This window comes from Myxine glutinosa, chromosome 12 (genome assembly GCF_964187855.1).
Source record: "Myxine glutinosa chromosome 12, kmMyxGlut1.1, whole genome shotgun sequence".
NCBI classification, from domain to species: domain Eukaryota; kingdom Metazoa; phylum Chordata; class Myxini; order Myxiniformes; family Myxinidae; genus Myxine; species Myxine glutinosa.
The window spans coordinates 114225066-114249806 of record NC_136272.1 but is presented as its reverse complement, the minus strand read 5'-3'; the positions used below and the strand labels follow the sequence as shown (position 1 = coordinate 114249806).

At 45.0% G+C, this 24741-nt stretch overlaps 1 protein-coding gene across 3 annotated transcripts in view; it reads right to left on the bottom strand.

Moving 5' to 3' along the window:
- LOC137413428 (protocadherin Fat 1) overlaps positions 1–24741 on the bottom strand; it is a 372531-nt gene that overhangs the window by 107521 nt on the left and 240269 nt on the right. For all 3 annotated transcript variants that reach the window (XM_078766236.1, XM_078766237.1, XM_078766238.1), the window contains exons 5-7: positions 12630–12944; positions 5882–6092; positions 3500–3645 (exon numbers count right to left, since the gene is read on the bottom strand). In XM_078766236.1, coding sequence (XP_078622362.1) covers positions 3500–3645; positions 5882–6092; positions 12630–12944 — 672 coding nt within the window. The remainder of the gene's footprint in view (positions 1–3499; positions 3646–5881; positions 6093–12629; positions 12945–24741) is intronic.

Here is a 24741-nt window from a genome sequence, read left to right as displayed (position 1 = left end):
CACTCCGACACCCTCCCTACACACAGCACACGGCCACTTCCCAGTTCTTTCCACCTCACCACATGCTTTACCACTTGCCATCACCTTCGTCTTTCCGATATTCACCTTCAGACCTTTTGTCTCCATACATTCCTTCCACTTGTTCATCTTCTCCTTCAGTCCATCCATACTTTCCGCAATCAACACCAGATCATCTGCATACAACAACTCCCACGGTAAACCCTCCTTTACGTTCTGAGCCAGCACCTCCATCACAGCTACAAATAGTAGTGGACTTAGTACCACGTAGTACCTCCTACAAAACCACGGTTTTTAGTACCGACCCCTGATGCACTCCCACCTTCACCTCAAACTCACCACTGTTCCCCGTCCTTCGTCCTTACAGCTGTGCGCGCTCTTTTGTACATTGCCATCACTACTCTGATCAACCATTCCTCCACTCCTAACTTCCTCAATGCCCATGTCAATACTTTGCGTGGAACCCGATCGAATGCTTTCTCCAGATCAACAAACCCAAGAAACAACTTCTTCCTCTTCTCCATGTACTTCTCCTGCAACTGCCTCACAATGAAAAGCGCGTCTGTCGTTCCTCTTCCTGGCATGAATCCAAACTGCATTTCGTCGATCTTCACTTTCTTCCTTATCCTCCTCTCCAACACCCTTTCCAATACCTTCATTCCATGCTCCAATAACTTTATCGCTCGGTACGAGCCACACTCCAGAGGGTCACCTTTCCCCTTGTATAGAGGGACGAAGGTACTCAGTTCCCAAACCACTGCAATGCGGCCTTCTTTCACCACCAGATTACAGATCCCTGTCATTCTCTTCACACCCCAACTTCCTGCTGCCTTCAACATATCTCCCACAACTCCCGTCGGCCCTCCCACTTTTCTACCCTTCATTGCTTTTATCGCTTCCTCAACTTCCTTCTCAGTTATCTTCTCTGCCGGTCCTAAAACTGGGTTACTCTCTATTTATTTATTTTTTTTTTTTTTTTTTTTTGTATACTGAATCGAGGCTCGTGAAAGAGCTAACATTTATTTCACAAACAAATCAACCAGACAAACAAAATATATAAAAAGAGGGAGCGGAAGACAAGATGGGGAGAGAAGGGGAAGCACACAAACACAACATTTGAGAGCAGGGAGATGTGTGGAAGGGAGAGGGCTTGGGGGGAGGAGGCGTGGGAAGGGGGGGGGGTGGGGGAGGGAGAAGTATAAACACAAGGCAACAGCATTTCCATATATATTTTCCATCTTCCTTTAATTCCATCTGGGTCGACAAAGCTTTGTCCCACTTCATCCTTCAAGCAACTCACCCCCATCACAACACACCTCTCTTTCGCTATCTGCTTTGCAATCCTGAATACTGCTTTCTGACCCTCTTCCGAATCCAAGCGTTCTCCGAACATTTTCCTACATGCCTCCTGCGCCTTTGCTACCTCTTTCTTTGCAGCCTTCCTGGCTGCCTTATAACTTTCATGCTCTGCTGTTTCTGCTCCCGTACCCTTCACCTTCTGCCACTCCTTGAACTTCTTCCTCTTCTCGTCAATCCTCTTTCCAACTTCATCATCCCACCACCATGTTTCCGAGTGCCTCGGTGGTCCTTTTGTCCATCCACATACCTCACCAACGGCTCCCAACAGACTAGCTTTCATTGACATCCAACCACTTTCAAGCTCAACCACATCATCCTCGACCCTACTCAGCCTCTCTTTTAATGCCTCCCTTACTGTCACCTCTTTCAACCTCCACACCTTCATTCTCGGTTGGTACTTCACCCGCCGAGCTCTCCTCGCACCTTTCACCCTTACGTCGCAGACAACCAAGTGGTGCTGTGAAACAGCCACCTCCCCCGGGATCACCTTTGTGTCCCGGAGGTGCCCCCTATCTCGCCTACGCACCATCAGGTAGTCAACGGTTGTCGTCGACCCACCTGACGTGTATGTAACAAGCTTATTATCCTCTTTCTGGAACTGAGTATTACAAATCAACAAATCAGCTCCATCAGCAAACTCCAAAATCCTTTCACCTTCAACATTTCTCACACCATATCCGTAACCCCCATGAACTCCGTCAAAACCATCCATACTCCTTCCCACATGTCCATTTAGGTCTCCTCCTACCACAACAACTTCCTCATCTTTCACGTTTTCCATCAGCTTCTCTATCGCACACCAAAACTTGTCCTTCTCTTCATCGCTTCGACCAACCTGCGGAGCATATCCTGAGATGACGTTCACCAAGAGCTTTCCAATCATCATTTTCACCATCATCAACCTTTCACTCACTCTAGTCACACTCACCACACTGTCTACAAACTCCTCAGAAAACAGAACACCAACACCATTCATGCCCTCCAGGCACCCTTGCCACACAAACCTGTATTTCTGTCCCTGTCTACCCTTCACCATTCTCACACCACTTCCCTTCCATCTCATCTCTTGCACACAACATATGTCCACTCTTCTTCTGACCAATACTTCCACCACTTCTCCTGATCTCCCTGTCATTGTCCCTACATTCCATGTCCCAAACCTCAGAAACCGATCTCCACTTCGGGCTGTACCCTGCCCACATGTAGTTGTAATTGTCATGGTTCTCTTTTTGAGGCAATGTTTTTATGGCCGGATGCCCTTCCTGACGCCAACCCTCTTAGTCGTCTCTTACGACACGCAGGGATACGGCGTACCTATTCTTATCCAGGGTACACACTGGGACATTTTTCATCATTGAGCGATGGAGCCAAAACGATATACAACATGATATTTCATATAACATGATATTTCATATCACATGATATTTCATATAACATGATATTTCATATAACATGATATTTCATATAATATGCTATTTAATATAACATGATATTTCATATAACATGATATTTAATATAACATGATATTTAATATAACATGATATTTCATATAACATGATATTTAATATAACATGATATTTAATATAACATGATATTTGATATAACATGATATTTGATATAACATGATATTTCATATAACGTATTTCATATAACATGATATTTCATATAAAATGATATTTCATGTAACATATTTGATATAACATGATATTTCATACAACATGATATTTCATGTAACATGATATTTCATATAACATGATATTTCATATAAAATGATATTTCATGTAACACAATGTTTAATATAACATGATATTTCATGTAACATGATATTTCATATAACATGATATTTCATATAACGATATTTTATATAACATATTTCATATAACATGATATTTCATATAACATGATTTGGCCAAATTATTTGATTTGGACTGAACCACATGACGATACCTCAACCGAGCATTATGGACCCCCCCCCCCCCCCCCATCCCCCCCCCCCCCCCCCCCCCCCCGCCCAAGGCAGTAAAATGATAGGCCTGTGAAGCACGATGGGCGGTGGAAATATTTCGGGATAATAAGTTCAAGCGATTCACATGTTTGTTGCACATGCGTGTTGCGTACTCACCGTTGCTGTGGCCGTACTCGTACCGTCTGACGCACGGATAGTCAACTTGCACACAGAAGTCCGCTCCGTGTCCAAGGCCTGGGCCACTCTGATTGTGGCCGCGTGGGTGTTTCTCAGAATATCAAATCGGTTATCCGTGTTGCCTTCTGTTCACAGAATGTCCCGGGAGGTAACAGGAGAAATTCAAGAATCCGGGTCAGAGCATCAACTGTAATCTGACTCAACATGAAGGATAAATCCTAATGGGTGGAATAATCCTATAATACGACACTTTGCACGTTGTGACGTCATACCGTGCCAAATACTTTTAAACACGAAACTCGTATCGTTTGGCACTTAAATAAGGAGACAGCTTGAGACTGTTTACAAGATAAAGTGTGCAGAGGAGACAGGAATAAAGAATCAATCTTTGCCAGTGCAGCCTTGGGCCTTGATAACATCTTTATCACTAGACATTGTTACCAAATGCTTTGTGACGTATTGCGCAAGAGACAAAAGTAATACCTCATACCAGAACTAATGATATTACCTTCTTCCCAAGTTATTATGTTGAGCATTTCCCTTGTAAATCCATGCTGTTTATGGATATATGGACAATTCATTTGAATCCTTCTCAGGAATGCCGCTTTACCCTGAACCAGTTTCCTTCCTTCGAAGAGACAACTGAGACTGTTTGTGAGTGAAGTGTTTCTCAGTGTAATTTTTCACAAACGTGGGTATATGAAAGGTGTAGACACGACAAATGTAGCACTGTTGTTGGCTTAACAGTTAAGGCGGGTGGCTTAAGATCTTAGGGTCTTGAGTTCGAGACCCTTTCATCCGCTAAATAACCTCAGTTCGGTTGACTCAACCTGTCATCCTTTTGAGGTTGGCAAAATGAGTACCAGCTTACTGGTAACAGGTGCATAGGCTCGCTTCTAGAGAATGATGCAACCAGCAGCCACGGGCGGCATACAAAACTACTACTACTACTACTACTACTACTAACACTACATACAAAACAACTACTAATATCACTACATACAAAACTACTACTACTACTACTACTACTATTACTACTACTAACACTACATACAAAACAACTACTAATATCACTACATACAAAACTACTACTACTATCACTACATACAAAACTACTACTACTACTACTACTACTAACACTACATGATACAAAACAACTACTAATATCACTACATACAAAACTACTACTACTATCACTACATACAAAACTACTACTATCACTACATACAAAACTACTACTATCACTACATACAAAACAACTACTACTATCACTACATACAAAACTACAACTACTATCACTACATACAAAACAACTACTACTATTACTACATACAAAACTACTACTACTACTACCACTACATACAAAACTACTACTATCACTACATACAAAACAACTACTACTATCACTACATACAAAACTACTACTACTACTACCACTACATACAAAACTACTACTATCACTACATACAAAACAACTACTACTATCACTACATACAAAACTACTACTACTATCACTACATACAAAACTACTACTACTACTACCACTACATACAAAACTACTACTATCACTACATACAAAACTACTACTACTACTACCACTACATACAAAACTACTACTATCACTACATACAAAACCACTACTACTACCATTACATACAAAACTACTACTACTATCGCTACATACAAAACTACTACTACTACCACTACTCTTTAAATCCCCAACTTCTTTCCTGACATTCCTCGTAGTGTTCATTTGCTTTATACCGTGTACCCCTCCCTCCTCCCCTTGCCCCCCCCCCCCCATGCCCTCCCCCTTCCACAGACCTAACGACCTCCCTGTTCTCTCCTGCTGTTGTTCTTGTGTGCTTCCCTCTCCCTCCCCCTCTTGTCTCCCGCTCCCGTCATTGTATGTTTTATGTGTCTGCGCATGTTGTCATGTTCAATGTGTTAGCTCTTGCACGAGCCTCGATTCTGTATACAAAAAAAGAAAAACGAGAACGCCACTCATTAGAGCGCATACTCCCGCCGTGGGTGGCCGCTGCTGAGCCCTGTCTTCCAATGGTAAAAAATCCTTCAAAAAATTCCTGGATCGGGAATAATATCCTGAGCTTTACCAAAAACTAATCAATTCTTCCTTATCCCAAGGGCAATCATCCCACCAACGTTCATCCAAATCCGTTCAGAACTTTTCCAGATATCTTGTTCACAAACACACGAACACACACACACACGGACGGACCCGATCGAATGCATTACTCCCTGGCGGGAGTAAAAAGGTACACCCAAATAACTGGGAGTCAAATGCCTAAAAATATATTTCATAAGAAAATCCAGTCTATTCGTCACCGTATCAGAGATTACCTGCAATGTCGAACCACAGCAGCTGGTTCTCAGGTGTCAGCGACAGCATCGTCACCATGTCTCCTATGGCCGTGTCCTCCATGACCGTCACCGCGACGAAGTCGTCCAAGAAGGCGACGGGTGTTTCTGCAGGCTCGGGCCTGGCAATCCAGTCGAAATGTAGCTTCGCGGTTGAAGAAAGCTGAGGACGCCCATTGTCCACGGCCTTGATCTGAAGAACACGGTGCATCGTCTCTCATTCCTCATCGACATTACTTCTCCATTAAAGTACATGAATGTGCAAGAACGGAATAAATCCCTCAAAGCAGAAAGAGCATATTAAAACAACAACAAAGACAGGCCAAGGCCCTGCAACACGAGACTCACTCTCTTCCCATAAAGTATTTAAAGGAAAGTTTTATCTATTTCATAAAATTGGAATCGTATTTCTTGGCTTGGTGCATTTTCAAGGGTATAAGTTAAGTAGACAGCTATCATCACACAGGAACTCCAAGGACCATTTTATAATTCCCGTGCACGCAAAATCAATAGATCCATTAATAACGGGATTTAAAATTATTTCTCATTTGAATGATTCCATCGTAGTGTTGTTACAGGGCAACCCCTCGGGATTCGGATTGTTCCGGACAGCCAGTGGGGGCAACAGACCTCACGACCCGCATTGGTAGTCCACCAAGTCTCTCATGACCAAGTCTCCATCAATCAGGCTTGCTTCGGCCGACACTGCCGCAGACAATTACAAAACGGACCTTTGGTATGTCCGACATCGCAAGTCCGTAAGCAAGATTTGTCGCTGTGCGCTAAGATGCCTTCACATGCGTCGTATAACAATAAAAATTGTTATTCAAAAAAAACCCAGGTCATCCGAAAAAACTGAGGCCGAGCGCCCATCTCCAGCACTCATGCAAGCAAGAGGCATGTTTCCATGGACACCGTTTGGGTCCAAATTCCCTTGTGGTATATTCTGCACACCGCTTGGTTCCAAATTCCGTTGTGCTACATTCTGCACACCGCTTGCTTCCAAATTCCCTTGTGGTACATTCTGCACACCGCTTGGTTCCAAATTCCCTTGCGGTACATTCTGCACACCGCTTGGTTCCAAATTCCGTTGTGCTACATTCTGCACACCGCTTGGTTCCAAATTCCCTTGTGGTACATTCTGCACACCGCTTGGTTCCAAATTCCCTTGCGGTACATTCTGCACACCGCTTGGTTCCAAATTCCCTTGCGGTACATTCTGCACACCGCTTGGTTCCAAATTCCATTGTGCTACATTCTGCACACCGCTTGGTTCCAAATTCCCTTGTGGTACATTCTGCACACCGCTTGGTTCCAAATTCCGTTGTGCTACATTCTGCACACCGCTTGCTTCCAAATTCCCTTGTGGTACATTCTGCACACCGCTTGGTTCCAAATTCCCTTGCGGTACAAACTCCAAATGCACACCGCTTGGTTCCAAATTCTGTTGTGCTACATTCTGCACACCGCTTGCTTCCAAATTCCCTTGTGGTACATTCTGCACACCGCTTGGTTCCAAATTCCCTTGCGGTACATTCTGCACACCGCTTGGTTCCAAATTCCGTTGTGCTACATTCTGCACACCGCTTGGTTCCAAATTCCCTTGTGGTACATTCTGCACACCGCTTGGTTCCAAATTCCCTTGCGGTACATTCTGCACACCGCTTGGTTCCAAATTCCATTGTGCTACATTCTGCACACCGCTTGGTTCCAAATTCCCTTGTGGTACATTCTGCACACCGCTTGGTTCCAAATTCCCTTGCGGTACATTCTGCACACCGCTTGGTTCCAAATTCCGTTGTGCTACATTCTGCACACCGCTTGGTTCCAAATTCCCTTGTGGTACATTCTGCACACCGCTTGGTTCCAAATTCCCTTGCGGTACATTCTGCACACCGCTTGGTTCCAAATTCCGTTGTGCTACACTCTGCACACCGCTTGCTTCCAAATTCCCTTGTGGTACATTCTGCACACCGCTTGCTTCCAAATTCCCTTGTGGTACATTCTGCACACCGCTTGCTTCCAAATTCCGTTGTGCTACATTCTGCACACCTCTTGCTTCCAAATTCCCTTGTGGTACATTCTGCACACCGCTTGGTTCCAAATTCCCTTGCGGTACAAACTCCAAATGCACACCGCTTGGTTCCAAATTCCGTTGTGCTACATTCTGCACACCGCTTGCTTCCAAATTCCCTTGTGGTACATTCTGCACACCGCTTGGTTCCAAATTCCCTTGCGGTACATTCTGCACACCGCTTGGTTCCAAATTCCGTTGTGCTACATTCTGCACACCGCTTGGTTCCAAATTCCCTTGTGGTACATTCTGCACACCGCTTGGTTCCAAATTCCCTTGCGGTACATTCTGCACACCGCTTGGTTCCAAATTCCGTTGTGCTACACTCTGCACACCGCTTGCTTCCAAATTCCCTTGTGGTACATTCTGCACACCGCTTGGTTCCAAATTCCCTTGTGGTACATTCTGCACACCGCTTGCTTCCAAATTCCCTTGTGGTACATTCTGCACACCGCTTGGTTCCAAATTCCCTTGTGGTACATTCTGCACACCGCTTGGTTCCAAATTCCCTTGTGGTACATTCTGCACACCGCTTGGTTCCAAATTCCGTTGTGCTACATTCTGCACACCGCTTGGTTCCAAATTCCCTTGTGGTACATTCTGCACACCGCTTGGTTCCAAATTCCCTTGTGGTACATTCTGCACACCACTTGGTTCCAAATTCCCTTGTGGTACATTCTGCACACCGCTTGGTTCCAAATTCCCTTGTGGTACATTCTGCACACCACTTGGTTCCAAATTCCCTTGTGGTACATTCTGCACACCGCTTGGTTCCAAATTCCCTTGTGGTACATTCTGCACACCGCTTGGTTCCATATCAAGCTTCCCACTCACTCAGTGACATTCAAATGGAAAAAAGAGAACATTTTAAACTCCAAATTTCTGATGAATCCAAAATAATTCATGGCTCATGGAAATATATTTGTCAATCAATTTATGCAAAGGTATAGCCATTCTACGATTTGCATACCATAGCCTGAGAATGAAGAAGAGGAGAGGTGGTACGGTATTATGTAAGGCAAGTATCTTTCATTCAGAGCTGCAGAAACTGTCTGTAGGTTTAATTTGGAATTAGATAGGTACCTATATGCATTGCGGATAGAAGGATACATGGCTATTGGCAGACATGGGTGGGCCTACTTGCCTCCTCCTGCATGGAATTTCCTTGTATTGAGGAACTGAAATAGATCTACATGTAATATTAATGCTGTATAAGTATGTCATTTTTCCAGCAATGTCACAAAGGTACACAATGTTGATTGAAACAGCTCGAAGAGTGTGGGACTCCACACACACTCCCGACTACTGTGACTCGACCACCACAGCACGGGGACCAGAGCAGGTTTATACGTGGAAGGAGGAGGGCAGACCTCAGGAAAGCACAGGCCGGGATCTCGAGAGTTCAAACTCGACGTTATTACAAATCTCAGACCGCAAGTCATGTCGAAAAGCCTCCGGGGACGAACGCGGCAGCCTTGGCAGTGACAAATGGCTGCTGGAGTTCACAGCAAGGAGCTCGCACAGGAGAAAATTCCACCAGAACCGAACCTGCGGCTCCACCGGCGTGAACTTGCATGCGCAGGTGGACGCGGCACGCTGCGCTTTCCGCATTTCCAAAACGTCTCCATGAATGGACTTTCCCCAACTCTCCAAGGGCTCCAAGCGGTTGGCTTCCATCAATGTGCTTTCGGAGGGTGGACGAGGAACGAGAAGGGGGCGAGCAGATGAGCATCAACGTATACGGATCGAGTTGTAGAGCAATCCGCGGGTTCCTTTTTGTAGTTTAGCGCAGATTGTGAAAAAGGTCTCCATGTTGTGAAAGAATTCCAATTGCATTGCAAACACGAAAACTAAGGAATACAGCAGGGAGATTGTGCTTTGAATGTGCTTTCGGAGGGTGGACGAGGAATGAATGTGCTTTCTTTCATGAATGTGCTTTCAGAGGGTGGACGAGGAACAAGAAGAGGCGTGCAGACAAGCATCAACGTATACGGATCGAGTTGTAGAGCAATCCGCGGGTTCCTTTTTGTAGTTTAGCGCAGATTGTGAAAAAGGTCTCCATGTTGTGAAAGAATTCCAATTGCATTGCAAACACGAAAACTAAGGAATACAGCAGGGAGATTGAAAAACTGAGTTTGAGTTACGTAGCGAACTCATTAACCTTTCTTTCACCTTCCTTTCATTTCAGCCAAAGCCTCCATTTATGAATAGCAAAGTATTTCATAATGAAGTTTACAAATACATTATACAATGAAATTGAAAATGTCTGTTCAATTCGGCTTTGAATATTGGATAAAATTTTGAAAAGAAAAGAAAATAATCAAAGAACTTTCTTTATGGACGCCTTATGGATGGGTTCATGCCCCCACTTTCATGACATGTATGGCGGTTTATTAGCCTCGCCAGAGAGGTTATTGCATTTGACTCCGTTTATTTGTTTGTTTGTTTGTTACTTGCAAAATTGAAGATTTTTCAAGCCTTTTCGTTGGTCTTGTGCGTTATTCTGTTTGTCTGTGTGTTTGTCTGTCTGTCTGTCAATCGCCTACAGGTCACAATTTAAAACCAATCTTCAAGAAACAACCAGATGGTAGAGTTGGTCATAAAGAAGAAGCCTATTGCTTTTGAGGTCAAAGGTCATCTTGAGGTTGAATTTGTAAAATTGTCATTTTTCATTCGATTGACTTGAAAGTTGAACAGCATTTGCATATTGAGTCACTGAATTGGGAAACCGACTATTTTTGAGGTCAACAGGTCAGCTCAAGGTAAAACTTCTAAAATCGTCGATTTTCATCTGAAAAATAGTCCATTTTAATCTGATTGACCCGAGCTTTGATTAAGATCGGCAATTTTAATCTTGATGAAATGGACAATTTGATGTATCCATGGCAACTTGTTTTTTGAAGGGGTGGATTTTGCAAGTATCGTGCTCTGCATGACGTCTTTCTTGTTTGTTTGTCTGCCTCTTTGTCTGTTTGTCTGTCTGTCTGTCTTTCTGTTTGTCTGTCTCTATGTCTGTCTGTTTGTCTGTCTGTCTGCCTGTCTGTTTGTCTGTCTGTTTGTCTGTCTGTTTGTCTGTCTGTTTGTCTGTCTGTTTGTCTGTCTGTTTGTCTGTCTGTTTGTCTGTCTGTTTGTCTGTCTGTTTGTCTGTCTGTTTGCCTGTCTGTTTGTCTGTCTGTTTGTCTGTCTGTTTGTCTGTCTGTTTGTCTGTCTGTCTCTTTGTCTGTCTGTATCTATCTGGCTCCGTGTTTGTCTGCTTATCTGTTTGTCTGTTTGTCTGCACAGAACATGAGTAAGTGTATTAATTATATTAGACCCTTGAGAACCCGAAGACCCCTAATGACCTTTAAGATCCCTTACAACCCTAATACCCAATAAGACCCTTAAGATCACTAAAACTTTTAAGACACTTTAGTGCCTTTAGAACCCTAAGATTATTTGAGACCTCCAAGACCCCTAAGACCCATTAAGACCCTCAAGATCCTTAAGACTCATACAACCCTTTTTATCCTTTAGAACCCTAAGACCCTTTGAGATCGCTAATACCTTTTAGACCCCTCAGGCCCTTAAGTACCCTTTAGAACCTTTAGAACCCTAAGATCCTTTAAGACCCCTAAGTCACTTAAGACCCTGTAGACATTATAGACCCCATTAAACCCAATATACTCTTAAGACCCTGAAGACCCCTTAGACCCCTAGAACCCTGCCATGCAGCACCTAGAGACGGTATTGGGAGGGACAGTGGCAAATAATTGATTAATTGCTTAATTAAAATAAAGAAATAATAATTGTAAAATAATTAATTTCTTAATCAATTGGCTAATAGCAAAGCTAAACTACCAGTGCTTCATCCAAAACTGTAACTTTTTGAAAAATAATAAATTAATTAATCGGAAAAATTAATCGATTGATTGATTAATCAATGAATCAAAAATATCCTTTATAGTAGCCAAATCACTTTGTCACCGTCGTGTCCAAATATCAGCTTCGAAGCTCAAAAGGTGCCTCAAGATATTGCCCAGATGAGAAAGAAAATAAATAAGTACATAATAAATCGATAATAATTAATTAATTAATTGATTAATTGATTAATCAAAAAATAAAAATATCGTTTTTGCAAAAGGACGTGCTCACTATTGTGCCAAAATTTCAGCTTCCTAGCTCAAAGGATGGCTGAGATATCGCCCGGATAAACAAACAAACAAACAAACAAACAAGAAAACAAACAAATGGAGCGAAAATTGAGTACCAGTACTTCCAAGCGTACGTCATGCAGCGGCTGGAGATGAAATAGGAAAGGAGTGGTGTACAAAACACACACAAATATGTGTGTGTGTGTGTGTGTGTGTGTGTGTGTGTGTGTGTGTGTGTGTGTGTGTGTGTGTGTGTGTGTGTGTGTGTGTGTGTGTGTGTGTGTGTGTGTGTTTGTCGTATTACTCTCACAAACAAACCATCAGGAAATGTCTGAAACACCAGGAGCATCCACCTTCACTCAATGTTATGTAAACACACAAATTGCATTAAAACTGATTTGGATTTGGATGAAAATGCCAGGAGAAATAGGATATTCTGTTGCCCCAACTATCATAAACGGAGTGACAAACATCAACCGCATGTTGTCTCAAAAATATAAATAAGTGACACGTGACTATGGTTTACCGTTAGGATGTTGTACTCTCCGACAGCGAAGGCTTCCTTGCTTGAGACACGGCCTGTTGTGGGCTCGATGAAGAATTTCCCTTCGTCGTTGCCTTCCTCGATGCTGTATGACAGCTCCGCGTTCGGTCCCTCGTCGGCGTCGCTCGCGAACACGCGGAACAGCAGCTCTCTCCGAAGCAACCTTTCATGTGACGGTAACGACACTTTGTAGCTCCGCTCGGGGAAAACGGGATGGTTGTCGTTCACATCCTGCACGTGCACCAGCAGGCGCAGCACCGACTCCAGTGGAGGGGACCCTGTGTCGGATACCGTCACCTGCACGCACAACGCAAACAGTAATTACTGCATGGTCATACTCCTTAAATGTGTAGATTCAATAATGTGACAATCACAGTTGTCGTTGTTTTCGTATGCAGCCTGTGGCTGCTGGTTGCATCATTTCTCTGGAAGCGCGTTTTTGCCGCTTATGCGGTGCCCCAATTACTAGAGAGCCGGTACTCAATTTGCCGACCTCGGAAGGATGACAGGCTGAGTCAACCCCCCTGGCGTTATTTCAACGATCGACCGGGATTCAAACCCAGGATCCTAGGATCCCAAGCCCGCACCCTAACGTTCAGATTATTTTGGTGCTCTTCCAGTTATCAGAACACTTCGGCAACCTGTCATGGAACAGTCGATGTAAAATCATCTTGCCTCTCCACAAACAAATTGTCTGACTCATCATTTGGAGAATCATCTGGTCATTCTGCTTTCCTATATTACTGCAACTTTTGGGGGAACTTTCACCCATAAAAAATGACTGGAGGAGCCAATTATACCAAATACAAAGATGTTAGGCCATGAGAGACATCATCAATAAAGTATACAACAACAACAACAACAAAATTTGTGTTGTATCAATAAAGTATGTGGGATTTAAATGTGGGATCCTCTTCAGGAGCTAGGTGCCCAGATAGGAACATAGAATAGAGTCAATAGACCAACAGAAATATAGTACATGCACCTCATTCCCAGATTAGGTGTTCTTTTTTTCAGTGTACACACACACACACACATCTCGTTTTTTCATTTCTGTTCCTTACAATTCTATCCCTCTCTTTGACTCACACACACACACACACACACACACACACACACACACACACACACACACACACACACACACACACACACACACACACACATCTCGTTTTTTCATTTCTGTTCCTTACAATTCCATCCCTCTCTTTCACACACACACACACACACACACACACACACACACACACACACACACACACACACACACACACATCTCGTTTTTTCATTTCTGTTCCTTACAATTCTATCCCTCTCTTTCATTCACACACACACACACACACACACACACACACACACACACACACACACACACACACACACACACACACACACACACACACACTTAATCAATTGTACAGTATCGGTTGTTCCTAAACTTAAATAATTTAAAGGATTGTTGTAAATGATGTTAATTTTACAACATCCCATATTCAACTTTATTTAAATTGTAAACCTCAAACATAGTTTCTCCACCTAAAGCAAGAACCTTAACCCGTAAGATTACATCTACACACACACACACACACACACACACACACACACACACACACACACACACACACACACACACATACACAGACACACACACACACACACATTCATTGTTGACTTGTAACATGGAATAAACCAGTGTCTCAATGCAATCTCTTCACTTCCATGGTGACCTCCTCATTCCAGCTTAGAGACTTCGAGTACTTCAAAATAATTTAATACGTTTATTATTATTATTATATTATTATTTTGTATACAAGATCGAGGCTCGTGTAAGAGCTAACATTAATAACAAAAAATAGACAGACACATAAGACATAATAAAGGGAGCAGGAGACAAGATGGGGAGAGAGGGGGAAGCACACAAGTACAACATTTGAGAGCAGTGCCATCGGGAGATCTGTGGGAGGGAGAGGGCTGGGGGGAAGGGGATAAGGCATGGGAATGGGGGGGGGGGGTGGGGGGGGGAGTGGTAAAAAAAAAAAACACATGGACAGTGGACACAGCTCGGACTTCCAGGAAAGAAGTCGGTATTTCAGAGACGTGGATTTGGGGTGAATTAACAGGGGTAGAAAAGATCAAGGTTTTGGATGGGGGAAGATAAGAGATGGTGGTGAACAGCTGTTTTAAAGACATGGAGGGAGGAGTGGGATTGAAGAGAGTGAGGGAGTTTGTTCCAGAGGCGGGAGAAAAGAGGAATGAAAGAGTGAAGGTGAGCAGAGAGTCTTGATTTTGGCAGTTTCACCAGAAGAGTGTTGCTGGCAAATATTGTGCGACCTTTAGAAGCACAGGCAGGGACGTGGGAGGGGCGGGGCTAGGCCAGGGAGGAGTCGGTAGAAGACAGAAAGTCCACCAACCTGCCTGCGGTGAGTGAGTGAAAGGCCCTCGGAGTTAGCTTTATCGCGGGAGATTCCAATGATTCTGAAAGCTTTGGTTTCAACAGCGTGAAGCTGAGCTAGGTGTGAGGCAGGAGCACCAGCCCAGAGGGGAGAACAGTATTCCATTGAGCTGCGGATGAAAGCCTTGTATGTGGTGAGGAGCTCAGGTGTGCCAAGGAAGGATTTCGCACGACAGAGGATGTCCAGTCGGCGACTGGCTTTGGAGGCCAGCTTGGAAATGTGGTTTTCCCAGGAAAGATCATGGCAGATTGTGAGATCCAAGAGCCTGAATGAAAAAATACTTACATTATTTGCTAACTGGTATCTCCACCCAGGTCATACTATCCTCTTCAACTAAAGTATCAAACAAGCCCGGCTACGCCGCTGTTAGACTTTCGGTCTTGTTACTACAATTATCAACCTCATTCCTATTTCTCTCCTCTTTAGTTAACCAATCTTACAAATACGAAACGATTTTATTACAAAACAATAATAATCATGTATGCACCAAATTCCCATAACAATAATTACATCATCTACCATCCCAATCAATCTTTCACACATCCACATTTTTCGTGCGCATTTTGTGAAGAATAAAAGGCAATTTGTGAGTTTGTATATTAAACAAAATACAGCATTCTTCAAAGAATGTGTATTGGACAAATTGCATTATAAACCCACGAGACATTAATCTCACTTTGGCAATTTATGTGCCAGTTAAACGATTCAACGGATGGATGAGCTTCCCCAAATAATTATCTTCGTTAAACACCTTTTCACACAAAAGGTCCTTTTGCAAGGGCACGAGGCAGGAGATGCCTCCATCGCTCAAGACGACGCTCAATAACCAAGTCTCGACTTGTGTCGCCACGACCATCGAGTCTCAATTTGTTATCAGTGCATTGACTATCAGTGAGTGAATTAACAATGTCGAATTATTTCTGCGTCTTTTCCTTCTGCAAAGGAAAATATATTTGATACCTAGAATGGCACGAGGTGGAGCGCATACATCCGCCCGGCTGAACAGGTTACATTTTGTATCCCACTGATATGCCGGATCCGCAGTTGGACCTTAAATAAAATCTAGTTGGCTTGTTTTTGTCGCCTAACCAACTCATCCACCAAGTTTCGTCCAAATCCGTCCACAACTTTATGAGATATCGTGCTATATATCGATTTTGGCCCTATCTCTCAATGGTGAAGAATCTATAAAAATAATTCTTGTATCTGGATTCGGATCTTCATCAAAATCGAATCAGTTTGTCCTCGTCAGACACCCAACCTGCCATACTAAACAGTGAAAGACGGTACTCTTGATAGTACTCTTGTAGACAGTACTCTTGATCACTGCCGGATCGAACTTGATCAACACAAGATGGCCGACAACGATACTCTCCAACCTTCGAAGAAAGACCAACCGTTGCTGTTCCTTTTTCAGACAGTGATTGTTGTTTATCTCCCACCTTAAGGTCATTGGAAATATTTATCGCTAAAATTTTAAAAGAAGTGACAATCTCAACTCCATCCATCTTCTTGCCTGTCATCTCTTCCTGCTAGGTAACAAGATGTGTTTGTGCAACTCGAGGAAATACGCCGCTTCCTGTCTAAACTAAAAGCTTTATTTCTTCAATCCTCAAAGAACTGCAAGTGAGCCTTCTTGTTCAATTTCGAGAAAGCTGCAGGAATGTGCAATATATTATAATTTGTTCATTAGAATCTGAGTAACCTTTCATGTACTTGCTCAACTAGCAATGGTTGTTGTATTTCATGTGGTATTCCTCACTACCCTATCTATTGCATCTAACAAGCACTCCATTGCAAATTCTCTTGACTTTCTTCTGACATTACATCCTCAACCACGTCTAAAACTCCTGTGTTCCTTTCCTGCTTTGTAAATTCCCAAAATACAAAACTGACACTTAAGGAAATCAAGAGGAAATGGAGGCAATGATAGAACCAATATTGGGTACAGATCACCTGCGAATTCCTGTCATATGATGCCCTCGCATCAAAAGGTTAGCTAAAACCAGACACAAGATGCCTACATAGTCCCGGATCAAGATCACTTGGTCGTTGGAAAGTCAGACCTGATCCTTGCCTGCTGGGCAGCTGTACTTGGTGGTGATGAATCTCCCAATTAAACCATTTCCACAAGCAGAGTGTGCTGTATACATGAGGGTTCCTCGCAGGCCAAGTGAAAATTTTAAATTGAATCGCAAAAACGGGAAAAGCAAGCATCAAAGTAAAGAATTCAAGCTGGGTTTGTGGAGCACTCATGGAATGTTGTGTTTGAATGGGACAGCATCATGAGGGCGCATAGCCATTTTGAATAGGTAAACAGATGAGGATACAGTTGAAGGCTCAGTAGGGCGCACATCACCACAAAACAATGCTGTCACCTGAAAATAATTTAATGTATGTAGGGTAATAAAGGCCTACAGACTTTAGCATTACCCCACCTCAACTGTGCCAGCAGCTGGGTTCACACATTGAACAGCATATCAAATAATCATACATTTCATCAGTTTGTGGTACGGAAGATGGAATAGCAATTCAACAACTGAAATATTATGGCTTCCACCAGCAACATCAAAGAAAATAGACTACTGCTGAAAATTGCTCAAATATAAATGGTCTGTGAGGCATCATCCTAGAGATACGGAGATACGGAACACCTGCAGCACCTGCAGAACCGTTCCGATTCATTTTTCTGGTGAGATTGTATAACTCAATCATGAGCGAGAACTTTCAAATCAGAAGTCAGTTATAGGAGCACGGGAGTTTTTTTTAATCTTGCAGTTTGGCCGCTCTGCGCTGGAGCAACCGGCGAATGTAATCAGAGTTTACGCTGCGTGAGGATATCTGATCGGTGGTGCAAGTGAAGACATCCTGTTAACTCAAGCAATAAAACCTTCGAGAAGATGGACAGCCGGAGTATACCTGAACAACCCCATGAACCAGGCTGCTCTCTCACGTGAGCTGCATAGAGTGCAGTGATTTATGGGATGAAGGGAAAACGCCATGACATTAAACATTAAGATGCACAGTGGTCACGGCCGCCTCTGTTTAACATGTCCGACTCTCTTTCTTCCCCACACACTCTTTGTACCGCTTGCTTAATCACAGTTCTTCGCAGGAATAGAAATGGTTGTCATGGTTGCGATTTAATTTACTTCCAAGGAACAAATGCAAAAGTGAAATTGTCGGAGAGGCAAGCACGGCCCTGTGATAAACAAGGCGTGTAATGCTCACTCGACTAGTCTATGAAAAACCGGCCTGTATTATGAACCAACGTATTGTAACGGTTTTGAGAAGTGTAACGAATTTGGAGAAGTGTAACAGTTTTGGAAGAGTGTAACAATTTTGGAGGAAGTGTAACGAATGTGAAAAGTATGGTTTTGTTGTGTGTAACACCCTCGTAATGTAAATAATGGTCGCAGCCGTCCTCCTAGTTAATTCCATGAAACTTGCACGCAGGCCACGATATATCTTTTTAAATAGTGTATTTCCTTATTCCATGTAGGCTAAATATGTGTTTCCCACTAGATTGACTTTGCATTGTATCAAACAAAATAAGCGTAGGCCCTTTCAATTTCCCCGAACATCTCTGCTCTCCAAAGTTCCTTTCAAAAGGGGTGCGAGTGGTGTTCAATCCCGCAAGCCGCCATTGCCCATGTGCTAATCTCGGAGAAGAAAGGCGTGTCTCCACCTCGTCATAGAGGGGAGGAGTGAGCCAACCCCACTTGGCCAATCAGCACCGCGGTGAGCGACCCGGTAGGCGTGCCCTCGCAGCCGGCGGCTTGATTCCGCCCGGGGTAATAAAAGCGACGGGAAGGGACTGCTTCAGTAGATGACCTGGGAGATGAGCGAAGAGGCGGCACCAAGAGGAGCGGTGAGATGCGAAACGCTCCAAGCCAAAGAGGAGAGGTACTCGGAAAGGAAACCAGCTTTGGAGAGACGCGCTGAAAGGAGGGAGACGGCTCCACCAGAAGGAGAGGAGCAGGTGTGCCCGAGCCAGCGTGTGACGTCTAAAGCATCGGCAGCGGATACGCGACGAAGGGTTTTCCCGCCAAAAACCGCGAGGAATTGAGAGCTGCTGCCTCCGACCCTCCTCCCTCTCCAGCAATCCACCTCAAGCCCTACCTGCCTGCAATATCCCCCGTGTAAGTGTGAACGTCGTCTGTCCTACTCGTTGTCTTGGGGTTAAGTAAAATGAATAGAATAAGCTAACGATGCACTGTGTGACTGCTTTCTCCATCCATTGCTTGTAAATAATTTTGGTCGTTCTTTCTTTTTGCTTGTGTGTGTATAATAAATCTGTTCTTCCTCCGTACTCTGTCTTCTTCTCTTTTCCTTCTCTTTCGGTCGCTATAGAGGTTTCCCGATTGAATATCTGCGGTGCGATCTGGTCAACGTCGGGTGGAATCGGGTTCTAATTGGGGAGTAACTGTTCGGACGCGGTAATACCAACCGCTCGGTAAAATAACATCTTAACCACGTCTGTAACAATTGGTGTCAGGAGTGTCGGATTCGGACCTGGGACTAAATTTGTTAGGCCCAAATTTTGGAACACCAATTGTGTTAGTACTGTAACAATTGGTGTCTGGGAGTGCGATTCGAAGCCCGAACCAAATTTCTAAAAGGTGTAGAAAAAAAAAATTTGGTCCAAATTACGAGCTGCCGAAATTTTGTTGTTTTATAAAACCCGAATTTTGAGATCGCGCCATGGACAATCAAGGCGATCGGATGTCGGTGGGGGAGATAGACGGGTTAGGGGTAACCCAGGACTTAGGGGAAGAAAGGGAGGAGGAGAGCAATGAGGTGGTTGAGGGTGTATCAGATGCACAAAATGGCGCTCTCGCGCACGAGGTTTCAGGCGCGCAAAAAGGCGCCTCGCACGAGCGCGCGGTAGCCGAGCCCGCTGTATCAGCGGGCTTTAACATGCAGCCGTTTGACATGCAGCAGTTCATGGCACGGTTTAGCGAATACATGGCACAGTCGAAGTGCGACAACGAAAAAAGAGCCAGGGAAATGGAGGAAATGGAAGACAGAAGGAGGGCTGATAGTGAGAAAATGGAAAACAGAATGGGGGAGCGACTAGGAAATCAAATCGGGGAATTAGACAAGAAATTTGGGAAGTTAGACAATAATTTTGAGGGGTTAGACAAGAAATTTGGGAAGTTAGACAATAATTTTGAGGGGTTAGACAACGGGATAAAAGAGGTGAAACATGGGTTAACGGGGGTGGAAAATAGAATGGCTGCCCAGGAGAATCAGATAGAGGGGATGAAAAATGGGTTAATGGGGTTAGAAAACAGGATGGAAGGCAAATTGCGGGAGATAGGGGAGCAATCCGCCCGAGAAATTAAACAAATGGGAGAGCAGATAGAGGAGGTAAAAATCGGGGTAGAAACCAAATTGGATGCTCAGAGGGATGAATTGGGACAGATGAGGGTGGCATCTACAAAGGAGATGGAGGAGATGAAAGAGGAGATACGACGAGGTGTGAGTGAGGAGGTCTCGGGGCTACGCGAGGAGGTAAAGCGAGGTGAGAAGCGTATGGAGAAAGAGGTGAGGAATAATACGGCTAGGTTACAGGGGGGAATAGAAGATCTGACGGAGGAGGTGGAACAGCTGACGGAGGGACAAAAAGAACTAGTGGAGCAGGTTCAAAAGAACACTGCGGTACTAGGAGGGTTAAAGGCGACACAAAAAGAAATTAAAAACGAATTAATAGCGACACAGAGGCAATGTCAGATGGTACGTGAGGAACTGACAATGAGGGTGGACGAGGTGACAGAGATAATGGAGACAAAGGACCGGCAGGTGAGGATGCACATAGAGACGGTCACGGTAGCCTTAGAGGACGAACTTGAGGAGACGCACCGAGAAATAAAAGAGATTAAACAAAAATTAGAGGAAGTGGAAGAAGAGGTGAGTGAAATTAAGAAGGGACGGACAGAAACTAAAAGAGAAATCCAGGAGGAGGTGATGGAATATGTGCAAGGTCGGTGCTCAACTCATGATGTGATGCTCACTAACCAAATAAAGAGTTTGCACGTGGCAAAGGAGGTGCGACGACGAGGTACGGAGGTGAGTGGCAATGTATATGATGTGAGGAAAGCTTCAGTCGGCTTGGGGATTGGTTTGGATCCGGGTGTTCGTGAGAGGCCGTTGGTGAAGTGTGCGACAGGTCTGGTGTGCGAAAAAAGAGGTGTGCGAGAATGTACGACCATGGGGTGTGTGAGGAAAAAGTGCACGCCGAGGAGTGAGTGTGCCGTCAAGAGTGAGTTGGTCGTAGCGCGTGTGCGAGGGGGTACATGGAAGCGCGGTGTGGTAAGTGTTACAGAGGATGTAACGGGAGAGTGTGCGCAAGAGTGTGCGCGAGAAAGGTGTGTAACGGACGGGTGCATGAGGAAGGAGTGTGCTGTCGAGAGTAAGGGTGAGTGCGCTGTCAAGAATGGAGGTGAGAGTAGTGAGAGTGACACGGAGCGTGAGTTGGTTGTGGCAGGTGAGCGAGGATGTACACCTGGAATGGAAGGATGCACACCTGGAATGGTAGAGCGTGAGTGGGAATGCACGCTGGAATTGGTAGTGAGGCACGTGGTTGGGTGTGCGGGTGAGAGCACACCTGTGATTGTCAAAAAGGAGGTGACCGAGAAAGGGGCGCGAAGAGGTGTGTTGGTGAGGTGTGCGAGCGACGAATGTGTGCCAAGGTGTTCGGTGGTCAGGTGTGTGACCAAGTCGGTGAGCGGAATGAGTGTACCGAGGTGTGTAAGGAAAGGTACGAGGAGCATGGGAACAGCTGGAGGTATGAGCAAGAAAGGGGTAGCGTATGCGCGTAAGCATCCAGGTGAGGCATCGACGGTAACCAGGTTATAGTGTAGCAGCATAGCAAACCTGTTGTGCATTTTGTGATACAAGCACCAAATTTGGTACACTAGTAGACTATCATATTATGAAAAGATCTGGATATTGGGCCATCTCAGATTCAGAGATTTGATTTTTGTAAGATTTCGATTCGATTGGGATCGAAGAGAACACCTTCTTCGTCTTCTGTACAGTGAAGTTGCCAGCCCTGAATTCTCTGGCTACATCTGGGTGCTTCATTGGGAGTGCAACCGTGTCCCTCAGGTGAACAGGGACCCACCTGGCATAGTGTGTGTGGTCTAAGGCATGGAACCATGGGACCAGTTCCGTCAGGGCATCAAGGTACGTCGTGAATGAAGCCTGCCGCAGAGAACGCACGTAGACCAGTACCAACATCTCTAGTTCCAGCACAGTTGCCCAGTACTGAAAGTTGGGAATGTCTTCTCCTCTCTGGTGACACCAGTCTTCGAACTCAGGCAGGTCTTCTGCGTCATCAGCATATGTCATACAGTGGCGTTCATACGCACGGTGTTGCAGGATGTGCAGTGCCGCTGCAGTGATTTGATGAGCTCTTCTTGTGCGGGTGACGTGGGCAGCTCGTAGGAAGGAGTCGGCCGTCCCTGGCGTTGCAATCTCAGCTTGCAAAATCTGCAAATCTTGCAAAAATCAAATCTCTGAATCTGAGATGGCCCAATATCCAGAGCTTTTCATAATATGATAGTCTACTAGTGTGCCAAATTTGGTGCTTGTATCACAAAATGCACAATTCTTTTGAATATTTGGGCTAAGCCGCCCCACTATTAGAGGTTAGAACGACTTATAGCCGAATCGGGCCCTCGGTGCGCGTCGGGCAGCTTCGCGTGCCGCGAGGACCAGCGGGGATCCGAACCATGGCGGTTTCGAAAGAACCGCCGTACGCGATCCACGCTGTGCCTCACTTGGAACGGCCGCGTCCGGGCTCCACTAGGCGGAGCGGGCAGCCCGATAGGAAGGGTCGTCATGGCGACCACTTTCTATTGAGACGTGCCGGCAGGTCGAGATCGGGACATTGGATGGCTCCACGCCGAGGTGGTGCGTGGGATCTCGGCCCGGGTAAGCCCCCGTCCCTGCACCGAGTGCCGGACGCATCCAGCCGCCGGCACAAAAGAACCCGCGTTCATGGCTCGGCTGTACGAAGCCGAGCTTTAGAAGGGAATTGGCGCACCGAGAGGATGTAATAAGTAGACGGGTGATGAGGATAGTGTTTTGGCCCCGAAATTAGAAAAAAGCAAAATTTGATGATGGTAGAGTGATTGGCAGAATTTTTGATTGGTTGGATTTAGGTGTGCAAAATTGATAGTAGGACCTCCCCGATGTGGAGGGATGGCAAATCCACCATCCCTCACAGTGGGGCAAATGCGCTATAGTTTATGGGGTTGATGGCAGTGAAAACTAGCCCGGGTGGGTTAGGATATATCGTGTGTAGGGATCTAGCGAAGATGACATTAGGTAACGTTAAGTTTAGTTAGTGACTGATACCTGTAGTGGGGACGCAGGTAGTTTAGTGTGGATGATAATGACGTGGGAGCGCAATAGTTTAAAGGGACGACTGGGAAGCGCAAGTTTCAGAGGGGAGTAGTTAGATGAGATGATGCCGAGTGTGTGTGTGAGGATTGAACAGGTGTGATTGCACAGGTGTGCAACTGAACAGGTGAATGGAGCAGTGTATGAGGGAGTAGTGGTGATTGCGTGTTGTGCTGACCAAATGGTCCAGGAAGAAAGGAGGGTGCAGGTGGCACCAGGTGTGAGGTGATTGCACAGGTGTGCAACGACAGGTGAATGGAGGACAGGTGTATGGAATAAATGGTATGGAGTATTGGAATGGATGGTCGTGGAGTGAGTATGGTGGAAATTGTGGAGTGGAGTGGATGGTGCGAAGGTGTGAATGGGGGAAGAGTGGACCCCCATCACGGATACCCGGGGCGGGTAGTGTAAGTGTTCGGTAGAGGGTACAGGTAAATTGTGGTTGGATATTGGCATCTGTGGTGCGGGTGAAAGAATGGTCTTTGGATGGGTGCATTAGTGTTGTGGAAATGGCTGGGCGTGTAGCCTGTTAGTGTGTGTAGTTGGTTGGGCACTCCACCACTGTGAGGATGTCGGCCAGGTGAGGCCGCAGGTGGGCTCTGGGAGCCGGTAGTAGTTGTTGTGGATGGGGCCCGAGGATCCGGAGGACGGACCCGGGTAGCCCAGTGCCAGAGGGTACTGTGAGATAGGCCTCATTCTGAGGCCTAAAAAAAAGGGGTGACAGAGCCAGGAGAGGGCCTTCCCCAGTTAGATAGGTTAGGGTGAGGAGCAGGTAAGCTCGGGTGGCGCATGCGCAAGATTGGAGGTCTCGTCTCTTCAAAGCTGTCCATGCACGTTCGCTTTCGAAGTTAAGTAACTTTTCACAATTGTGTTTTTGTCGAAACTGGTCTTGTATATACCTATTGGGGTGTCTTTAATAGTATTCTTGGCGTTGGTTTTTTTGTACCTGTGTACAGAATCGTCGGTCTTTCTCATCGTGTATTCTGAGGCCTAAGTGTAGTACTAGGCTACTGTGTCCAACCTTGGCTTTAGGCTTTGTTTTTGTCTCAGCGGTTCTCCGATCACGCTGAAATTTCTTTCCGGTCTCTGTTTTCACGGTCTTTTCATCCCATACTTCCTTGTTTTAAAATCTCAAAAAAAAAAAAAAAAAAACCCAAAATGATTTCCTTCCGTTTTTATTCGTTTATTCGTTCTTAGTTGTTCGTTCGTTCATTCTTCGACCACGCTGT